The sequence below is a fragment of the Mus musculus genome, chromosome 4 (genome assembly GCF_000001635.26).
Source record: "Mus musculus strain C57BL/6J chromosome 4, GRCm38.p6 C57BL/6J".
NCBI lineage: Eukaryota > Metazoa > Chordata > Mammalia > Rodentia > Muridae > Mus > Mus musculus.
Window position 1 is genome coordinate 11,551,357 of NC_000070.6, and position 18,954 is coordinate 11,570,310.

The 18,954-nt window shown below is 42.5% G+C and overlaps 2 protein-coding genes and 1 long non-coding RNA gene across 4 annotated transcripts in view; 1 reads left to right on the forward strand and 2 right to left on the reverse strand.

Moving 5' to 3' along the window:
- Positions 1-99: 99 nt before the first annotated feature.
- On the reverse strand, positions 100-8,463 carry LOC115489931 (predicted GPI-anchored protein 58). The gene is made up of 3 exons (XM_030253962.1): positions 8,448-8,463; positions 7,487-7,936; positions 100-259 (listed from the first exon to the last, which is right to left on the reverse strand). Exons 1-3 carry the CDS (start codon positions 8,461-8,463, stop codon positions 234-236), a joined length of 492 nt encoding a protein of 163 aa, XP_030109822.1. The 3' UTR covers positions 100-233.
- Gm35693 lies at positions 6,096-7,470 on the reverse strand. The gene is made up of 3 exons (XR_390401.4): positions 7,319-7,470; positions 6,558-6,675; positions 6,096-6,297 (listed from the first exon to the last, which is right to left on the reverse strand). It is a non-coding gene; the product is annotated as a predicted gene, 35693 (long non-coding RNA).
- The window catches only part of Rad54b (RAD54 homolog B (S. cerevisiae)), a 56,889-nt gene continuing 45,498 nt past the window's right edge, over positions 7,564-18,954 (forward strand). For both annotated transcript variants that reach the window (NM_001039556.3, NM_001256145.1), the window contains exons 1-3: positions 7,564-7,657; positions 11,971-12,121; positions 18,465-18,576. In NM_001039556.3, coding sequence (NP_001034645.1) covers positions 11,987-12,121; positions 18,465-18,576 — 247 coding nt within the window. In that variant the 5' untranslated portion in view covers positions 7,564-7,657; positions 11,971-11,986. The remainder of the gene's footprint in view (positions 7,658-11,970; positions 12,122-18,464; positions 18,577-18,954) is intronic.

Consider the following 18,954-nt stretch of genomic DNA (forward strand, 5'->3'; position numbering starts at 1 on the left):
TATAGCCCTGGCTGTCCTGGAACTCACTTTGTAGACCAGGCTGGCCTCGAACTCAGGAATCCACCTGCCTCTAGCTCCGGAGTGCTGGGATTAAAGGCGTGCGCCACCACTCCCGGCTGGGTCTTGACTTCTTTTCTCATTTATTTGAGCCTTGCATTTAAGAAGCTTTCAGTTCGTATTAGTTTGCATCTGTACTATGATGACTAACGTCGTCCACTTGATAGAATGTAGAGTCATGGGAGGTGGGTCTCTGGACAAGCTGGATAAGGGATAACTTTAATTCATTACACTGCAATGGTAATACTAGCCTATCATGTTTGGCACAGTTCCCTGTGTGAGATCCAGGACTACAAAAGTGAAGAAAGAAGATGAACACTAGCAGGCTACTTAGAACTTAAACAGAATCAATTCACCATAGAAATAGAATTACAAACACCTAATATTGTGATTTGTCATTTTAAAATGAGTAAGGTAAAGGGTTAGGGTTACATGTACATTTTAGATCTGTGTATAACTGTATTTCTTCACAAATGAGTGGTTGTGTGTGTACTTTGGTGCCCTGAATGTCTATTTACACTAGACATTTCAATGGTGGTGTTTGATATTTAGAAATTAGAACTGCAGAATATCTTTGGGGACAAAGTGTATTTCATCTCTAGCACAAATAGAGGATAGGATCATTCCATAAAAATACAAAAGAATAAAATATTGATGGGCTTTACAGACAGTAAAACTTCAGTTAGGTTAGTTTTTTTTAGTTAGTACAAAACCTTGGGGCAGGCTGGAGAGATGGCTCAGTGGTTAAGAGCACTGTCTGCTCTTCAAAAAGTTGTGAGTTCAAATCCCAGCAACCACATGACTATCTGTAATGAGATCTGATGCCTTCTTCCAGGGTGTCTGAAGACAGACAGCTTCGGCAAGTGGGTGGGGCAAAAAGAAAAAGTGTCTGAAGATAGCTACAGTGCACTTACTTTAGGGGCTGGTGAGATGGCTCAGTGGGTAAGAGCACCAGACTGCTCTTCCGAAGGTCCAGAGTTCAAATCCCAGCAACCACATGGTGGCTCACAACCATCCGTAACAAGATCTGACTCCCTCTTCTGGTGTGTCTGAAGACAGCTACAGTGTACTTACATATAATAAATAAATAAATCTTTAAAAAAAAAATTAAAAAAAAAAAAAAAAAAAAACCTTGGGAAAACCTACAGGATGCGATCAAGAGATAGAACATGTCTCCTGAGCATGTCTCCATGTGTCTTAGTGCCTTAGTTCAGGCCTTAATGTTAAAGCAAAGTACTAGCTTTTTTTTTTTCTAATGCTTTATTATTAGTGTACGTCTGTCTGTGTGATATATGGGGATGGGGGAGTATGCCATGGCATGTCTGTCTATGTAGGTCAAAGGACAACTTGGTAGAGTTGGCACTTTATCTCTTCCTTTATTCGAGTTCTGGGATCAGACTTAGGTTTGGCAAGCTCTTTACCCACTGAGTCATCTTACCAGCCCAAAGCTAGGTATTTTCTGTCTTCAGGAAATATACAATATATTGAAGACAATGATCCCATAAACCGGTGTCCTTAAAAAGAGAAAGGACTAGAGAGATGGCTCAGTGGTTAAGAGCACTGACTGTTCTTCCAGAGGTCCTGAGTTCAATTCTCAGCAACCACATGGTGGCTCACAACATCTGTAATGGAATCCAATGCCCTCTTTTGCTGTGTCTGAAGACAACGACAATATACCCACCCACATGAAATAAATCTTTAAAACAAAGAGAGAAATAATAAAGTGTATGAATAGGAAATGATCCAGAATTCTTAAGTAATCCAACCAGTACATTACAATATAATTTTAATTGTAGGTGGTTAAAAGTAGCTAATTTCATAATAGCTAAATAGATAAGAGGGGAGAGAATCTTAATGTCACACTTTTATCTATCTATCTATCTATCTATCTATCTATCTATCTATCTATCTATCTATTTATTTATTTATTTCAAGACAGGGTTTCTCTGTATAGCCCTGGAACTCACTTTGTAGACCAGGCTGGCCCTTTTTTTGGAATGATATATGGAGGTGAAGATAGAAAATATGTGTACTTTTTAATTTCATAAATCGAGGACTAAGTGTGGTGGTATATGTTTTTAATCTCAGCACTTGGGAGGCAGAGGCAGGCAGCAGTGAATTCCAGGCTAGCCAGGGTGACATAGTAGGACCCTGTATTAAAAAAAAAAAATAGGAGGGCTGGAGAGATGGCTCTGTGGTTAAGAGCACTGACTGCTCTTCCAGAGGTCCTGAGTTCAATTCCCAGCAACCACATGGTGGCTTACAACCATTTGTAATGGGGATCTGATGACCTCTTCTGGTGTGGCTGAAGACAGCGACAGTGTATTCACATACATGGAATAAATAAATAAATAAATAAGTAAATCAATAAGTAAATAAATAAAATCTTTTTTTTTAAAGGAAGTAATGCAGAGATGTTACAGGAGACATAAAAGCGCATAGTCTAGAGAATGGCACATGCTTAAGTATCAGAAGAGCAGCAAATGGAAGGCCAGCAGGTGAGAGCCAGGACGGGGCCAGTAGATACCAGTCTCTGCACCAGGGAGGAAACTACGAGTTGGGTACTATTGGCTCTGTAGGGTGCTGGCAGCTAAACAACTCTAACTTCGCGTTGATAGGTAGAGGCCTGAAGCAACTTCTGATTTGCTTCTTAGAATTACCAAGTTTTCATGGTAAATAAGACTTACGGTTGTAACCATTTTCTTAACATCTTAAAATATATGTATGTATGGGTATTGCATTTGAGTGCAGGTGCCCAAGGTCAGAGGTAAGGGGTCCTTCTAGAGTTGGAGGTACAGGCAAGTGTGAGCTACTCAGTGTTGGTTCTGGGAACCAAACATAGGTCCTCTAAAATTTAGAGCAACAAATACTCTTAATCACTCAGCCATCTTTCCAGCCCTTCTCATTAAAAAAAAAAAAAAAAGATTACATGTATTTTGTATGTGCTTATGATGCATGGCGTGTGTGTGTGTGTGTTTTATGTTAGATCTCAGGGGTTCAAGTCTAGTTGTAGGCACCTTTACCTGCTGAGCTGACTCTCTGGCCCTGTCCTTAAGTTTTGCCATAGAGTCTCTTACTGAACCTGCAGCTCACTGATCTGAGTCTCCACCTCCCTGGCACTTAGATCCCGCGTGTGGGTTACCATGCCCGACTTGTTATATGGGTGCTAGGGCTCCAAATGATTATGTGGCACTTTCAACTTAGCCATCTTCCAAATCTGTGAAATGTAATTTTTTGACAATTTGGTTATTTATTGTTAGGTGTGTCATTACATTTTGGGGGTTTTAAAATAAACTTTTAACACAGTTTTCATTTTAAAACAAGATAAAATGGTGAAATGCAGGTATTTTGTTTTGCATTGCTTTCTTTGTTTTGTTTTGTTACCCCTCTGACAGGGTCTTGACTTGTAGCCTGGCCAAGCTTCTAACTTGGAATCCTTCTGCCTTCCAAGTGCTGGGATTACAACCATATCATGCAAACACCATACACACACATACCAGAACCAACCAACTAACCAACCAACAACCAAACCAACCAACTAACCAACCAACAACCAAACCAAAATGAAAAACCAACTTTTAAAACATGTTCTCAAGGTAGTAAATTTTGATAAAGAACTCAAGTTGGCAAACCGTTCATTTTCAGTGATGGCTCTTGCTAAGAGAGACTGGGAATACTTTGAGACTGCTTTGAACTAAAGCAACCTAATAGCACCCTTTAAGTCTGCAGCTGCTCGAAGCTACTTTCTCTAGGGATGGTGTTAGATGGCTAAACGCTCTGGAATGCTGCAGTTGCTACTTACTGTGCCTAAATATGTCTTCTGAATAACTCCAGAAGCATGTAAAAGCTATTAAAAGCTATTAGTAACTTTTTTCCCTGAAGCTTATGTTGGTGGAAATTAAGAAAATTAGTAGTTGAGAAGAGCTATGTGCTAATCCTGATTTTGTGATTCATTAACTTACTGTGTGATATAAACAAACTAAATTATCTGTGAAGCCTTTTAAAAATCTATTCTGACCAGTCAGTGGTGTCACACGCCTTTAATCCCAGTGCTTGGGAGGCAAGGCAGAGGCAGGTAAATATCTGTGAGTTCTAGAACAGTGAAGGCTACACAGAGAAACCCTGACTTGAAAAAAATCAAACCAAACAACAAGCCAACATACATTCTGAAATATAAGACAGCTAAGACTGTATGTGGTGGGGAGGAAGTATGAGTTAGAAGAGACACACTACAGGAATATTAATGGAAAGCTGGGCAACTCAGAGTTCAATGTAGTGGCTAAGAGACAGATAGGGCAGTGCAAAGAGACTGAAAGCACATGTCCAAATTCAGGCCAGTAGAAATGCTGAGCTGAGCCAAGCTGGGCGTGTGGCACACACCTTTGATCCCAGCACTCTGGAGGCAGAGGCAGGTGGATTTCTGAGTTTGAGGCCAGCTTGGTCTACAGAGTGAGTTCCAGGACAGCCAGGGCTACACAGAGAAACCCTGTCTCGAAAAACCAAACCAAACCAACCAACCAACCAAACAAAAAACCCAAAAAACAACAACAAAAAACCCCCCAGCAACAACAGCAAAAAACAAAACAAAGCAAAACAAAAAAACAAAACAAAAAGAGAAATGTGGAGCTGCAGGAAGAAGGGTTAGTTTGATTTTCTATAGCACAAAGTCGGTGGTACTGTGTGATGTATTTTGAAGTGACTAGAGTCAGGCATGGGGGCTGAGGCAGGAGGATTGTAAATTCAAGGTTTGCTTGGGCAACTTAATACAACTGCTGAGTATTGGCTTTGTTAAATCAATCTTAGTTCCCTTTTATGAAGCTGGTCACTGCAGGAGGCCAGGGACAGCCTGAAGAAATCCGATGCCCTACATCCCACCTCCAGCTCTCTTCCTAGCACAGAGTTAAGCAGTTTGTACTATGATTTTGCAGCCTCCAGTTTATGTTCTTTTTGTTGTTGTTGTTTTGTTTTTGTTTTTTTTGAGACAGGGTTTCTCTGTGTAGCCCTGGCTGTCCTGGAACTCACTCTGTAGACCAGGCTGGCCTTGAACTCAGAAATCTGCCTGCCTCTGCCTCCCAAGTGCTGGGATTAAAGGCGTGCACCCCCACTGCCCGGCCAGTTTATGCTCTTACCCACGTAGGCAGTCCCAAACCAAATCGGGTGGTGTGAAACTTCACACCAGCCTCCCCACATTCCCCTCTGCACTAATTATAAAGGTCAGATCTCCTCTTCTTTGGGGGATTTTCTCTGAAAGCTTTCTTCCTGGGGGCCTCCCTTATTACATTATTCTGTCCAGGATGGCTCTCCCTTACTCTTATCCTGAGCTATCCTGAGCTATCCATTGCAATGAAGTTCTCCAGGCTTTAGGGGAAAGCTTCTGTTTTCCTTCATGTTGTTTCTGGTACATTGTACTGCGGCCTTTGTCGTGCTCCTCCACTGGGAGCCCCTCATGGCAAGGCCCTTTCTCTAATAAACATCATTTCTGAATGGCTGTTATGTGTCCGCTCCTTTGACAAACCAGCCTGCTGTATTGCTCTTCTCTTAACAGTTCTGGGCCACACTGCCTTTAAAAACCAAAGTGTAGTAGTGCATGCCTTTAATCCCAGTACTCAGGGAGGCAGAGGCAGGTGGATCTCTGTGAGTTCAAGGCCAGCCTGGTCTACATAGGGAGTTCTAGGTCAGCCTGGGCTGCACAGTGATACTTTGTCTAGGTGAGTGTGTGTGTGTGTGTGTGTGTGTGTGTGTGTGTGTGTGTGTAGTGGAAAGGGGATAGAGAACCTTATTACATTGTTTGCTTTGTACTTAAAACTGCTACTGACTGAACTTAAAAAACAAAACGCCTATATTTAAATGTTTATAAAGGGGCTAGAGAGATGGCTCAGCAGTTAAGAGCACTGGCTGCTCTTGCAGAGAACCTGGGTTTAATTGCCAGCACCCACATGGTACCTCACACCTGTCAGTGACTCCAGTTCCAGGGCTTCTGACACCCTCACACAGGCATGTATGCAGGCAAAGCAGCAGTGCACATGAGATACAAATAAGCCATAGAAAAATGTCCATATTTAATCTTTGTACCTGTAGCTTTTCAGATGAAGTGAAATGCTAACTATGAAGAAGAAACTTTAGTTCACACTCAGAAAGCTAGAAGAATTTTAGCACGAGGTTGCATAGCAGGGTGACTGCAGAGAGAGTTGTACAGTATATCTCAAAAAGCCAGAAGGAAGGGTTTCCAAAGTTTTCACCCTAAAAAAAAAATAAGAATTTAAAGCGGTAGGTGTGTTTACCTTGATTACAATACATACACAAGTAAAAGCGTCTCATGGTGCCCATTAATGCGTAGAATTTTTGTGTCTATGTCATTTTAACAAGACTATTTACTTATTTATGTGTCTGCCTGTTTGCTTTTTGAGACAGTCTTGCTATGTAGCCCAGGCTGCTCTCTTATGGTGATCCTTCTGCCTTAACCTCCTGAGTGTTGGGATTATAAGTGTGTGCCAGCATACCTGACTTCACCCCGTGGAAAGAGAGGCACCATAGTAGCAGCAAACAACAGCTTTCCACCTGCAGCGGCCGGAGGGGTCTCACCAGAGACCTCTGCTCAGATGAGGCTGTGCTTCTTAACTTTGCCAAAGAAAATAATTTCAGAAGTCAGTGGGAAGCCAAATTTGAGTTAAGAGATGTTAATGTAGATTTAAGCAAGGCTTTAATAGAAACTGCATCGCTAATTGTGTGAGTGAGTGTGTGTGAGTGTGTGCATCTTAAGAGAAAAAAATCACTAAATATCTTACAACGGTCATATACAACACTGGTGGCTTCTGAAGTTAGACTGGTCAAAGGTTTCTAAAAAACCTTGTTTTCGGAGGAAGGGTCTACTTAAGTTTTATGTCTATGGGTGTTTTGCAGGCACTTAAGTTGGTGTACTTCATGTGTGCAGTGTCCAGAGACACCAGAACAGGATGCATTTTAATTGTCAAACGTGTATAAAATCTAGTGAATGACCTTTAACCACTCTCTCTTTTCAAAGGATCTATCTCCAGAATTCTTAGAGCAGAAGGATCAGCAAGACTTTGTCTATCAAGACCTTGTCTACAATACTTTAAGATAGTGTCTTTTTTTTTTTAAGTTTAAAGGAGCTCTTCTCCTTTTCACGAGAGTCCAATAATCACGCATCTGTTTTTATACTCCTAGACCTTAAAAGGGCTTGTAAAACAGGGGCTGCAACTACTGTAGCTCAGTGTCACTTGAGTAACAGGATTTCGTGTACCTCAGTGGTGCACACACTTCTATGATCCGAATCCTAATTTATTGATTTAAGTTGTGAGGCTTATCGCCTCAGCTAGGACCTGAAGACTGAAACCAAATCGGTTCGTTTTAGATCTAGCAGTCAACCGGAACCAAACCTAGACCCACGTAAAAGGAAGTGCAAAGGTACCTGCAACGGTTGTCCAATCAGAGTCGGGGGCGGGACCAGCACTGCACGCCGTGGTGCGCATGCTCGGCGCCCGGCCCGTGGTTGGCTGTAGGAAGGCGGGAAGCTCGAGCTGGTCGGCGGCAGGCGTTGGTACCTGCTGCGGGGCGCTCGCGATTTCGGTCAGCCTGCGGGGTAGGTCTCTGCAGCGGAGGCCCGGGGAGGCGCGTGCGGGGCCTGGTGCAGGATGGCGCGGGTCCCGGGGAGCTGGGCGAGGCGGCGGGAGCGCCCTCGCTGGCTGGGCAGGGGGCAGGGGGGCGGGTCCTGCGGGCCGAGCGATCTCGGAGGCCACGGCCCCCGAGGCCGCCTGGGGCCAGAGAACATCAGGTGTCAGCCAAGAGCTTGTGGAACCATCTAGCACCTCCCCTAGGCGAATTACCCACCCACTAGTTCTCTCTCGCCCTCTCTCCGCTCCTGGTTTCAACAAACAAACAAAAACACACCATTTACATTAATTATGGAGGATTTTGTAGGTAGGTAGATTGGAGTCCCAAAGTCTAAGGGGAATTTACAGTATGAAATGGAAATCTTATTACCCAACGTGGCTGGAAGCCAAAAAGCAGAAATAGCAAGGCCTGTTGCTAGCTGTTGGAGTTTTATTTATTTTCTTGCATCCTAGAAGTTGCCACACCCTCTTCCCCATGTAGTCCAGAGGAAGGCAGAGATTCTGGCTATGATTCTATAATCCCTCTTGTCTTTCCTCTCCTGGGACCTTTGTTGTTTCTGATTTCATAGGATTTTGTGGATTAAACAGGCAACAGTAATTATAAGTAATAATATTACAGAAAGTATTTGAGTACTGTGTGTCAAGCTTTGTTCTGAATTCTTAAATTAATCTCACCGTTGCATAGTCGTATGCTTGAGTGTGATTAAGAGTGAATAAGACACAAGAGGAGACACGGATTTAAGCTAACTGCAGAATCACCTGCTGGGAAGGTCATTGGTGCACAGTTATTAAGGCAAACATGATGTGCTCCAGATATCAGCCTGGGCTGGCCGTTTTCCTTGGGAGACCTAATCTCAGCCGTAGCGTGTTACAAGCCTCAGAAATCGCAGCATTTCAATAGAGCTGCCAAGTGGCTTTACATCTAGGGCCTGTAAAAAAGGTCTCAGCAAAACTAGTTTACAAACCAGCTAGAGCCGGTCGGAGATGGAAGATCTCAAGTTCAGAGCCAGTCTAGGATCTATAGAGAGCCCTTGTCCTAGAAAACAAAACAAACTAGTAAAGATGCTAATATGTTTTGGGAAATAAACTAATTTCTGTAGTTCACCTTTTTAAAAAAAAGATTTATTTTATGTACACTGTAGCTGTCTTCAGACACACCAGAAGAGGGCATCAGATCCCATGACAGATGGTTGTGAGCCACCATGTGGTTGCTGGGAATTGAACTCAGGACCTCTGGAAGAGTAGTCAGTGCTCTTACCCGCTGAGCCATCTCTCCAGCCCCTGTAGTTTACTTTTAAATGCATCAACAAATTAGATCAACAAAGCACCAGTTTCATAATTTGCTTTAAGGTTGTGCTTGTAGTGATGGTTTGTATTTGAAGAAACCACAGAGCATGACGTCCACCCAAATCTTTTAAATGAGTTAAAATTTGCATCAGATAGTTAATGTATTTCATTTTAACATTAATGAAATTGAGAATAGCTTTCAATGCAATGGTGGATATAAAATAATGCCATATTTGAAAATTTATGGCATTTTAGATTTAACAAAATATGATATATTTAACCAGTGTAGTTTGTTATAAAGATAACATTGTCTTTGTGGGAAATTTGAAGTTTGAAAAGAACTCAGAATAAAAATCACATTTTAATCTAACATGCGGAGATAATCAGTGTTAATGTTATAGCACATATTTTGCTGGTCTTATCATGAAATTCATTTATATTTCTTAAAATTTTACTTACACGTTGTGTGTGTGTGTGTTTGTCTATGTGTGTGTGGGTATGCCTGTGCCATGATGCATGTATAAAATTAGAGGACAACTGGTGGGAGTTGGTTCTCTTCTTCCACCACATATATGGATTCCAGAGATTGAATTCAGGCTTCTTGGTCACCAGGCTTGTCTTTACCCACTGAGCCAGCCATCTTGCCAGCCCAACAATTCATTTGTTTTATTTATATAAACCTTATGTATATAGGCCCAAAGAAAAAAATTTTAAAGTTAACGATTTTACATTTGCTTGTTTTGTTTGTGTGTGAGGGTGTGTGTGTGTACTATGATGTGCCAGCAGAGGTCAGAGAACAACTTGTGGAGGTTGGGTCTTCCTTTTTGCCACACCTTAGTCCTGGAGATTAAACAGGTAATCAGACTTGGTGACAAATGCCTTTAACTGCCAGTCCAGTTTACAGGCCCCAAGTAATAATATTATGTAATATTTTTGGTGTCCTTGTAAATGTGACTATGACTTGCTATATTAGACTAAGTGAGAAGGAATATTCTATTTGTGGTACTAATAATTGGCTCTCAGATTTTCAGAGTTTGAAGCCGTGTGTGTGTGTGTGTGTGTGTGTGTGTGTGTGTGTGTGTGTTTCGAGACAGGGTTTCTCTTTGTAGCCCTGGCCATCTTGGAACTAGCTCTGTAGAACTAGCAGAGATCCACCTGCCTCTGCCTCTGCCTCCTGTGTTCTGGCATTAAAGTCGTGTGCCATAGTTACCACCAGCTTGGATTTATATTTTTAGATCAATTTCTAAAGTTTATATCTGTGGGAAACAATGGGACAGATTTTATTGCCTCATGGAAAGTGCCTAGCTAGTGCACATATTTGAGGAGCCTAAGCTGGTAGTTGGGAGGTACAGAATGCTCTAAGGATAAGGTAGAAAAGCATTTCAACCTCATACAGAGGAAGGAGTGGTCAAAGCCCCAAGGAAAAGAGAACATGTCTAGATGGAGGAGCTGCAGTAAAGACTTAGAAGTTTAGGAGTTGGTGAAGACTGTATTCGGTTGTGAGCATGGCGTGTGATGATTTATTCATCTAGTATTTGTTTATGGACAAGTGGTACTAACATACAGAATCATTTAAGCATATTTTTGATACTTTCTTAGAATAAAATTATATTTCTGAATTAATCAAATGATTTTGGTAACTATATGCTTGGCAAGGGTTGCAGTGAAGTACTGACTGCATATATGACACACGTGTGCACGCGCGCGCGCGCACACACACACACACACACACACACACATGCACGCACACACATTCGTAAGAGGGATGTCTCAGCAGGTCTTCGTTATGTGCTGAAATCTTGAAGGAGTAGGCTGGAATGTGAGTGAAGGGATGAACTAGCCAGGGAGAAAGAGCGGTGAAAAGAAAGCAAGCTTCCTTCTTCCATGTCCTTTGTATAAGCTGCCGCTAGAAGGTGTGTTCTTCAAAAGATCTGGATTAAAGGTCTCTATTTCCACTTCAGAATCTCAAGATTAAATGTGGGCTTCCTACTTCCCATGATTTAATTAAGAAAAAAAATTCCTCACAGTTGGACCAGCCACTTGGCTTTTAGTTAATTCTAGATATAGTTAGGTCGACAACCAAGAATCATCATAGTTACCAAGGCAATTTATATACAAAGAACATGCAGTTTGGGCAGTACAGTTCCAGAGGGTTAGAGCTTATGACCACCATGCAGGGGGGGCATGGTAGTAGGCAGGCTGGTGTGTCCCCAGGGGAGCAGTAGCTGAGGACTTCTGGATTTTCATCCACAGAAAGAAAGACAGAGGAATGGGGCTGGCTTTTGAAATAGCCCAGCCTCAATGGAACAGCTCCTCCAATAAGGCCACACCTACTAATCCTGCCCAAGCAGTTCCATCACTCTATTCAATTACATGAGCCTATGAGGACCATTCTTATTCAAACCGTTACAATAATGGTGAAGAAAGCAGACATGATTGTTGTTATCGTGTGTTGTATTTATTTATTTATTTTATTATTTATTTATTTATTTTTCGAGACAGGGTTTCTCTGTGTAGCCCTGGCTGTCCTGGAATTCACTCTGTAGACCAGGCTGGCCTCAAACTCAGAAATCTGCCTGCCTCTGCTTCCTGAGTGCTGGGATTAAAGGCGTGTGCCACCACTGCCTGGCCCATCTTATCTTTTGAGATGGTCTCTCTCTAACCTTGGAGTTTGGCTAGAGCAGCTGGCTAGCCAGCCCTGAGATGCACCTCTCTTTGGCTGTCTGGAGTTCCTGATTCATGCTGTGTCTGCAGTGACTGTTACATGGGTATTGAGTATTCCCAGCTTAGGGCCTCATGTTTGCACATACCACTTTATTTAATGAAGTCTCCCCTACTTCAACTATTTCTCCATTTATAAGACTATTTTCATTTTATATGTATGATTGTTTATCTCCACGTGTGCATGTCTAATCTGTCAGATCTTCTGGGACTGGAGTTACAGAAATGTGCTCTATTCATGTTGATGGATGGTTTCTGTTGTGGTGTTTTTCAGGTTAGTATTGCTGAGGATGAGAAGATCTGCAGCACCAAGTCAGGTGCAGGGAAAGTCCTTTAAAAAAACAAGATTCATACCTCCAGGAAGAAGTAATGCAGATGTGAGTAAGGAGATCACAAAGATGAGTCCAGATCCAAAACTGTTTCAGGTAAATCAAAGAAGGGGGTCAGGATAGGATCTCCCCCTCCCTCCCTCTCTCCCTTTCTCTCCTAAGACTAGGTATGGTGCCTCATACCTTGCTACCTTTCCGACAATCATCCTCACTCCCCCAGCCGTGGTTACCACGTTGATCTGCCGGCAATTTTGCCAGGGGCATTGAAAATTCTAATAGGCAACAAGGTTTTACTTTTTGTTGAGAGGTTTTTAGTTGTTGTTGGTTTCTTTTGTTGTTTGATTGCTTTTGACAGTCTCACTATACAGAACAGACTGGCTTGAACTCATTATGAAGCCTAAACTAGTTTTGAACTTATGGCATTCCTCCTGTCTCAGCCAGCGAGCAAGTATATCTTCTCAGTGTCTTTTAAAGGCAAGCAACACAAAGCATGACCACTTCCAGGAAGATAAACAGTGACCACAAATCCTCGTGTGCCAAGTTAATGGTACACAGTATCTGTGATTGACAAGACTGTTTTCTTTAGGCTAGGACATTCTCTCCAGGACGCATGTGCAAGCAGAGGAGCTTGTCAGGTTATAATGCACCTCAGTAAAGAACAAAGACAGATGTTGGCAGACTCATTCATGATTAATCACAAACAATTAGTCAAAGTGCTCCCCACACAAAATCTTCCAGAATTCTTACAAATAACAGTGTGGCCTTTTGTTAGTAGCAAATAAAAACCTTTTCAAGGAAGTACAGTTGTAGGGTTACGGGAGGTGGGACATGGGAATTCTGACCTTGCTTATACCCCGTGCTCTTGCTGGGCCTGGCTGGGCCTGGCGAGTGTTGGGTCGTAGGGAAGCCCCGAGACACCGCTCCAGGGGTGGGAAAGCCGCAGTTTGAGGTGCAGGACAGCTGGAGCTGGCTAATGGGTTCCGGCAACAAGGCCGGGCCCATGGAGTTCTCAGGCTCTTGGACACCCAGGGACTACTGAAAGCTGTGCAAGAGCTGAGAATGGAGTGGGCGTCCCCCTGCAGGCTGGTCCCATGGGGAGCCCTTGGCTTGCTGGTGGCAATCTTGGGCTTGGCTTGAGCTTGGTGGCAGTTGTGGCTGGAAATGTAGAGAGGCTGTCTACTCAAGATTAGACCACAGCTCTGTAAGCAGAGGCCATCTCCATGGCTCCCCATGGTGGAACCTGATGAAAAGAGACAGTCAATTGTGTTAAGGCATTTCTTGTCATGGCGGAAAGTGGATGAGTAAGCCATACCCCACTTCTCAGGCTGGGCCTGAGGTTAAACACCTTTTGCAGAGATGAATGTCTGGGAAGGAGAGCTTGTTGGCTAAGGTACCTCATTAAAATGGAGATCTGTCTTGAACCTTACACGTCCTCTACATGTGGAAGGGCTTGGGGCATTGCCCTCATGTGACTGATGGCCACAAATCTATCAGGCCTGCAGCTAGTGACTGGGGCCTGGTGCCTGGAAGCAGGCAAAGCCCCTACTGTCCCTTCAGTGTCTCTGGGACTTTTAGCCTTAGCTCAATGGGGACCATGCTACCTTTCACAGTCCTACACGCAATCTCTTATAGAAAGTCATGTGTGGACTGGTAGGGTGGCTCACTGGGTAGAGGCACTTGCCACCAAGCCTGGCAAACTGACCACAATCTCCAGGACTCATGGGGTGGCAGGAGAGAACAGATTCCCATAAGTTGTCCTCTGACTTCACATGTGTGCACAGACACAGACACCTGCAGAATACATAATAAATAAATGCAATAAAAAATCTAGTCATGGGGTTGCAGAGATGGCTCAGCGGTTAAGAGCACTGACTGCTCTTCCGAAGGTCCTGAGTTCAATACTCGGCAACCACATGGTGGCTCACAACCATCTGTAATGAGATCTGGTGCCCTCTTCTGGAGTGTCTGAACACAGCTACAGTGTACTTACATATAATAAATAAATCTTTAAAAAAAATCTAGTCAGTGTTCTTTCAAGTTATTGATTCGATTAATTGAGGCTTGGGAGAAAGTGGTTTAAAGAGGAAAAATACACATATAATTTACATAATTATTCCAGACTTTTACATCATCATTGTTTTCTTTGCTGGGGGGGTGAGCCCAGGTCTTGTACATGGTAGGTTAGTGACTTTTGATGTAGCTACAACCTCGGCTTCTAGGTGTTTAATTTATAAAGAGTAAATGTTGGGCCAGGGTGCTTGTGTATCCCTGTAATTTCAGTAGTCCTGAGGCAGGAGGACTGGGAGTGTGGGGCTTTGAAAGTTTTCACACTTTGTCTCAAAAAAAAAAGATTACTAAAAGGGTCTTCATAAATCTCTTGTAAGAAAAAAGACTATTTGTATATTTCTATTTTATGTGTGCTGGTCTTTTTCCTGCATGTATGTCTGTGCACCATGTGCATGCAGTGCCTCTATGGAAGGCAAAAGAGAGCATTGGCTTCCTTGGAACTAGACCCTCAGATGGTTATTAACAACCACGGGGGTTTTGGGCATTGAACCAGGTCCTCTGCAAGAGCAGTTCATGTTCTCAACCGCCTAGCAATCTCTCTAGTCCTAAAAGGATTATTTTTGCCTTAGGTATAAAGAGAAGGTTCTTAAGTGGAAAGGTGGTATATAAAACATACAAAGTATATAGATTATTTCTGCATGTATATCTGTTTGCCACTTGCATGCTTGGTGCCCATGGAGGGCAGAAGAGGGCATCCGGTCCTCTGAGACTGGAGTTACAGACAATACTGAGCTGCCATGTGGTTCTGGGAGTTGAATCTGGGTCCTCTGGAAGAGAAGCTAGTGCTTGTAATTGCTGAGTCATCTCTCCAGCCTAAGTCATTTTTTTAAAAAAATATTATTGGGGTAAAACATATAACATAAAATGTAATGTTTTTTTTTTTTTTTAAAGTCAAGTTCTCTGCAGCCCAGATTGGCCCGGAACTCGTGTGTCCCTGGTTGCCTTTGAAGTTGCTTTGAGCCTCCATTCTCTGCCTCTTGGGAACTGAGGTTACAAGATACCTGGCTTTTGAGATTTTAGGGATTTTTAAATGTGGAACTGAGTGGCATTGATAACTTTCAGCCATTGTGCAAGCATCCTCATTATGTCCAAAGCTTTCTCAGCAGCTCAAACAGAAACTTTGTACCCGCTAAACAGTAACTCTACCTAAAACTCTGCCCTTTAGCATAGCACTCCGCCCTTGGGTAGGGACTGCTACTGCCCATGAGTTTCACTCCTTCATGTACTGCAAGAGGTGGAGTTGTGTGCTGTTTGCCATTTGGAGTTTTTTATTTTCAGAGCTCATCTACGTTGCACTCTATACTGGATTTGATTCTTTTAATCCGTTCTTACTATATTGTTTTGTTTATTGTATGCGTGGGCGTGAGTATCTTGTGCTACAGTGCCCCTGTGCAGGTCAAAGATCATTGGTTCTCTTTTTGCCTTATGTGGGTTGGGGGCCTAACTCAGGTTGTAAGCCTTGATGGTAAGTGTTAGTCACAGAGCCATCTTGTTGGCCCCCTTTCCTTTTTAAACAGTTTCTTCTAGCTCGCGTCGGCCTTGAACTTGCTGTGTAGCCAAGGATGGCCTTGAACTTCTGGATTACAGGTGTGTGCACCACCACGCCTGTTCTACATGTGGTTCTAGGGCTCAAATCCAGTCCTTCCTTCATGCTGGGCAAGTCCTCCAACTAGCTACACAGCAGCTCAGAACTTTAAATATGTTCCTTGGCTTTAATAGATTTTTTTTTTTTATTTCTTTTTTGACTTTTCAAGATAGAGTTTTTCTATGTATTTCTGGCTATCCTGGAACTTGTTTTGTACACTAAGCTGGGCTCCTGCCTCTGTGTCACAAGTTCTAGGATTAATGGCGTCCACTACCGCTGCCTAGCTGACTCTTGAACTCTTGTCTTTTTCTGAATATGAGTGTTTTTTGCATTTCTTTCTTTCTTTCTCCCCTTCTTTCTCCCTTTCCTTACTACTCCCACCTTTTCTTTCTTATTTTTGAAACAGGGTTTTGTAACTTATTCACGCTGTAGACCAAGCTAGCTTTGAACTCAGAGATCTACCTGCCTCTGCCTCGTGAGTGCTGGGATCAAAGGTGTGTGGCACCACTGCCTAGCTCACTGTTGAGGTAATAAATTTACTGAATGTGTAGCTACCACCACAGTCAATTGTAGACATTTTCATGACTACAGACAAAACAAACAAAACAAAACAAAACAAAACAAAAATCCTTATATGTTAACTACTACTTTCATTTGTTTGAGTTCTCTAGACTTGACACAGCTAATATATTTTGTCTTAGATTTGCCTATTATTGACATTTCATATAAATGGATTCATGTGAAACATGTCCTTTTGTAACTTGCATAGCCTTTTCCTTTAGCATGTTTTCCAGGTTTATCCATGTTAAAGCAGACATCAGTAATAATTTGTTCTTACTGCTGAAATACTAGTTTTCTCTTGCTCCTGTAACGTAGTACCATGGATTTATGGACTTAACAGCAAAAATGTACTGTCTAATTTTGAAAGCTAAAAGGTAGAAACAACCAAGAATCCATCAGTAGGTAATTATTGATGAGCAGATGTGGTATCTACACACATCTGAATATTATTCAGCCATTCAGGGGTCAAGGTCAAAGTACCTGTGTTAGTTATTCTTCTGTTGTCATAATAGAATACCATGACCAGAATCAATTAATAGGAGGAAGAACTTACTTGGGTTTGCGATTCCAGAGGGTAAGAGTGTATCATGGTGGGGCAATATGGCAGCAGGAAGCTAGCATGGTGGAAGGATAGGAAGCTGAGAGACACCTTGAAATGGCAGTATAAAGCAGAGTGTGAGCTGGAAGTAGGGTGAGCCTATGAACTCTCAAGCTCTGTCTCTACTGAGGCGCTCTGTCCAGCAACCCTCCCCTCGCAGCACCACTGCTTGGGGACCACGGGGTCCTATGCCTGCGCTTCTGAAGACACTGCTCACTTAAATTACCACGGGCGAAGATGAAGGTAAGGCCTACGAGGATTTGTGGAGGTTTTTAGGGAAGAATCCATTTATTTACCTGATTTCTTGATCTTTCTACCTCAGCCTGTCGAGTAATCCTGCAGCTGCAGCAGCTGGACATCCAGCCTTTGCAGGTCTTATGACTACCTTTTCTGTCTTCAAGCCAGCACTGGGAACCGCCGCTTCTCTGGTTTTCTGTAGCTGGAACCCCATTTGCTTAGATTGGATCTGTTTGTATCTCCTGAGAATGTGTCTGAAAGTCCCTGACGGCAGCCTCTGAACCCCACTTGCCACGTAGGACAAGACAGCAGCATCTTATAGATTCTGGGCACTAGACAGTATGTTTGAGAGACCACTTAATAATATTCCCTTGTGGGCTGGTGAGACGGCTCAGTGGTTAAGAGCACTGACTGCTTTTCTGGAGGTCCCGAAGTCAAGTCCCAGCAACCACATGGTAGCTCACAACCATCTATCATGGGATCCAATGCCCTCTTCTCATGTGTCTGAAGACAGTGACAGTGTTCATACATAAAATAAATAAATCTTAAATAAAAAAACCCAAAAAACCAAAAAATCCCAAAACCTTATATATATATAATTGTAAAAAAAAAAAAAATGACCAAGCTGGGCAGTGGTGTCGCACGCCTTTAATCCCAGCTCTCGGGAGGCAGAGGCAGGTGGATTTCTTTTTTTTTTTTTTTTTTTTTTTTTTTTTTTTTTTTGCTTGATTGTTTTTTTGTTTTTTTTCGAGACAGGGTTTCTCTGTATAGCCCTGGCTGTCCTGAAATTCACTTTGTAGACCAGGCTGGCCTTGAACTCAGAAATCCGCCTGCCTCTGTCTCCCGAGTGCTAGGATTAAAGGCGTGCGCCACTATGCCTGGTTTACAGCAGGCGGATTTCTGAGTTCGAGGCCAACCTGGTCTACAGAATGAGTTCCAGGACAGCCAGGGCTACACAGAAAAACCCTGTCTCAAAAAACCAAAAACAAAAAAAATCCCTTTTATTCATTTACTGTGTCTTATACATCTCATTCATTAGTTAAGGAGTGTTTGGTTTATTTCAACTTTTGTTTCGTGGTACTGAGGTTTAAATCCAAGACCTTTTGCTTGGTAGGCAAGTGTTCTACCAATGAGCTCTTGAATTTTCGAGACAGCATGTTGCATAACTCAAGCTGAGTTTGAATTGCTGTGTAGCTCAGGTCGTCCTTGGCCTTGCTATGTGTTCTAGGCTGCCTTTCAGTTCTAGAACCTAGGTCCTGGGAAAGTACCTATTAATACAGATATGTTGAAACTGGCTCGATTTAAATTTAGAGCCTATTATATAAAGATGTGGGAACTTAACTTTAATTCATGTATCATATATGTATGTATGCAATTCTTTTTCTTTTTAGGGTGCTGAACAGTCACAAAATGATCCAGGTGTATGCAGTTCAAATCCTTGCCCCAGTGAGGGAATCCCTAGGGAAGTGGGTGATGGGACTAGAGTAGATCCACTTCCTCCAGGTAAGACACTTATTGTATTATGTTTGTACTTACGTTACTTCACAGTGCTCTAGAAATGATTATTCAAGAATGAATGCTATTTGATAATTGTTGATATAATACCACTGGATATTTTGCTTCAGGTTATCTGTTGTCTGATTTTATGTTTAGAAGTTGAATTTAACCATTTAACTAAAAGGCTGTAGCTCAGTGGTTAGAATGTTTGCCTTGCATGGCAAAGTCCAGGGTTTGAGCTACAGCACTGACAAAATAAGCAATCTGTACAAACCTTAAAACCATGCAGTTGAATCTTGGGTTTTGTAGTAGGGCTACGTTTTAAACTACAGGAAAAGTGTCGATCAGGTACAATCTTTAAGCACCAATTAGTTGTATTTAAAA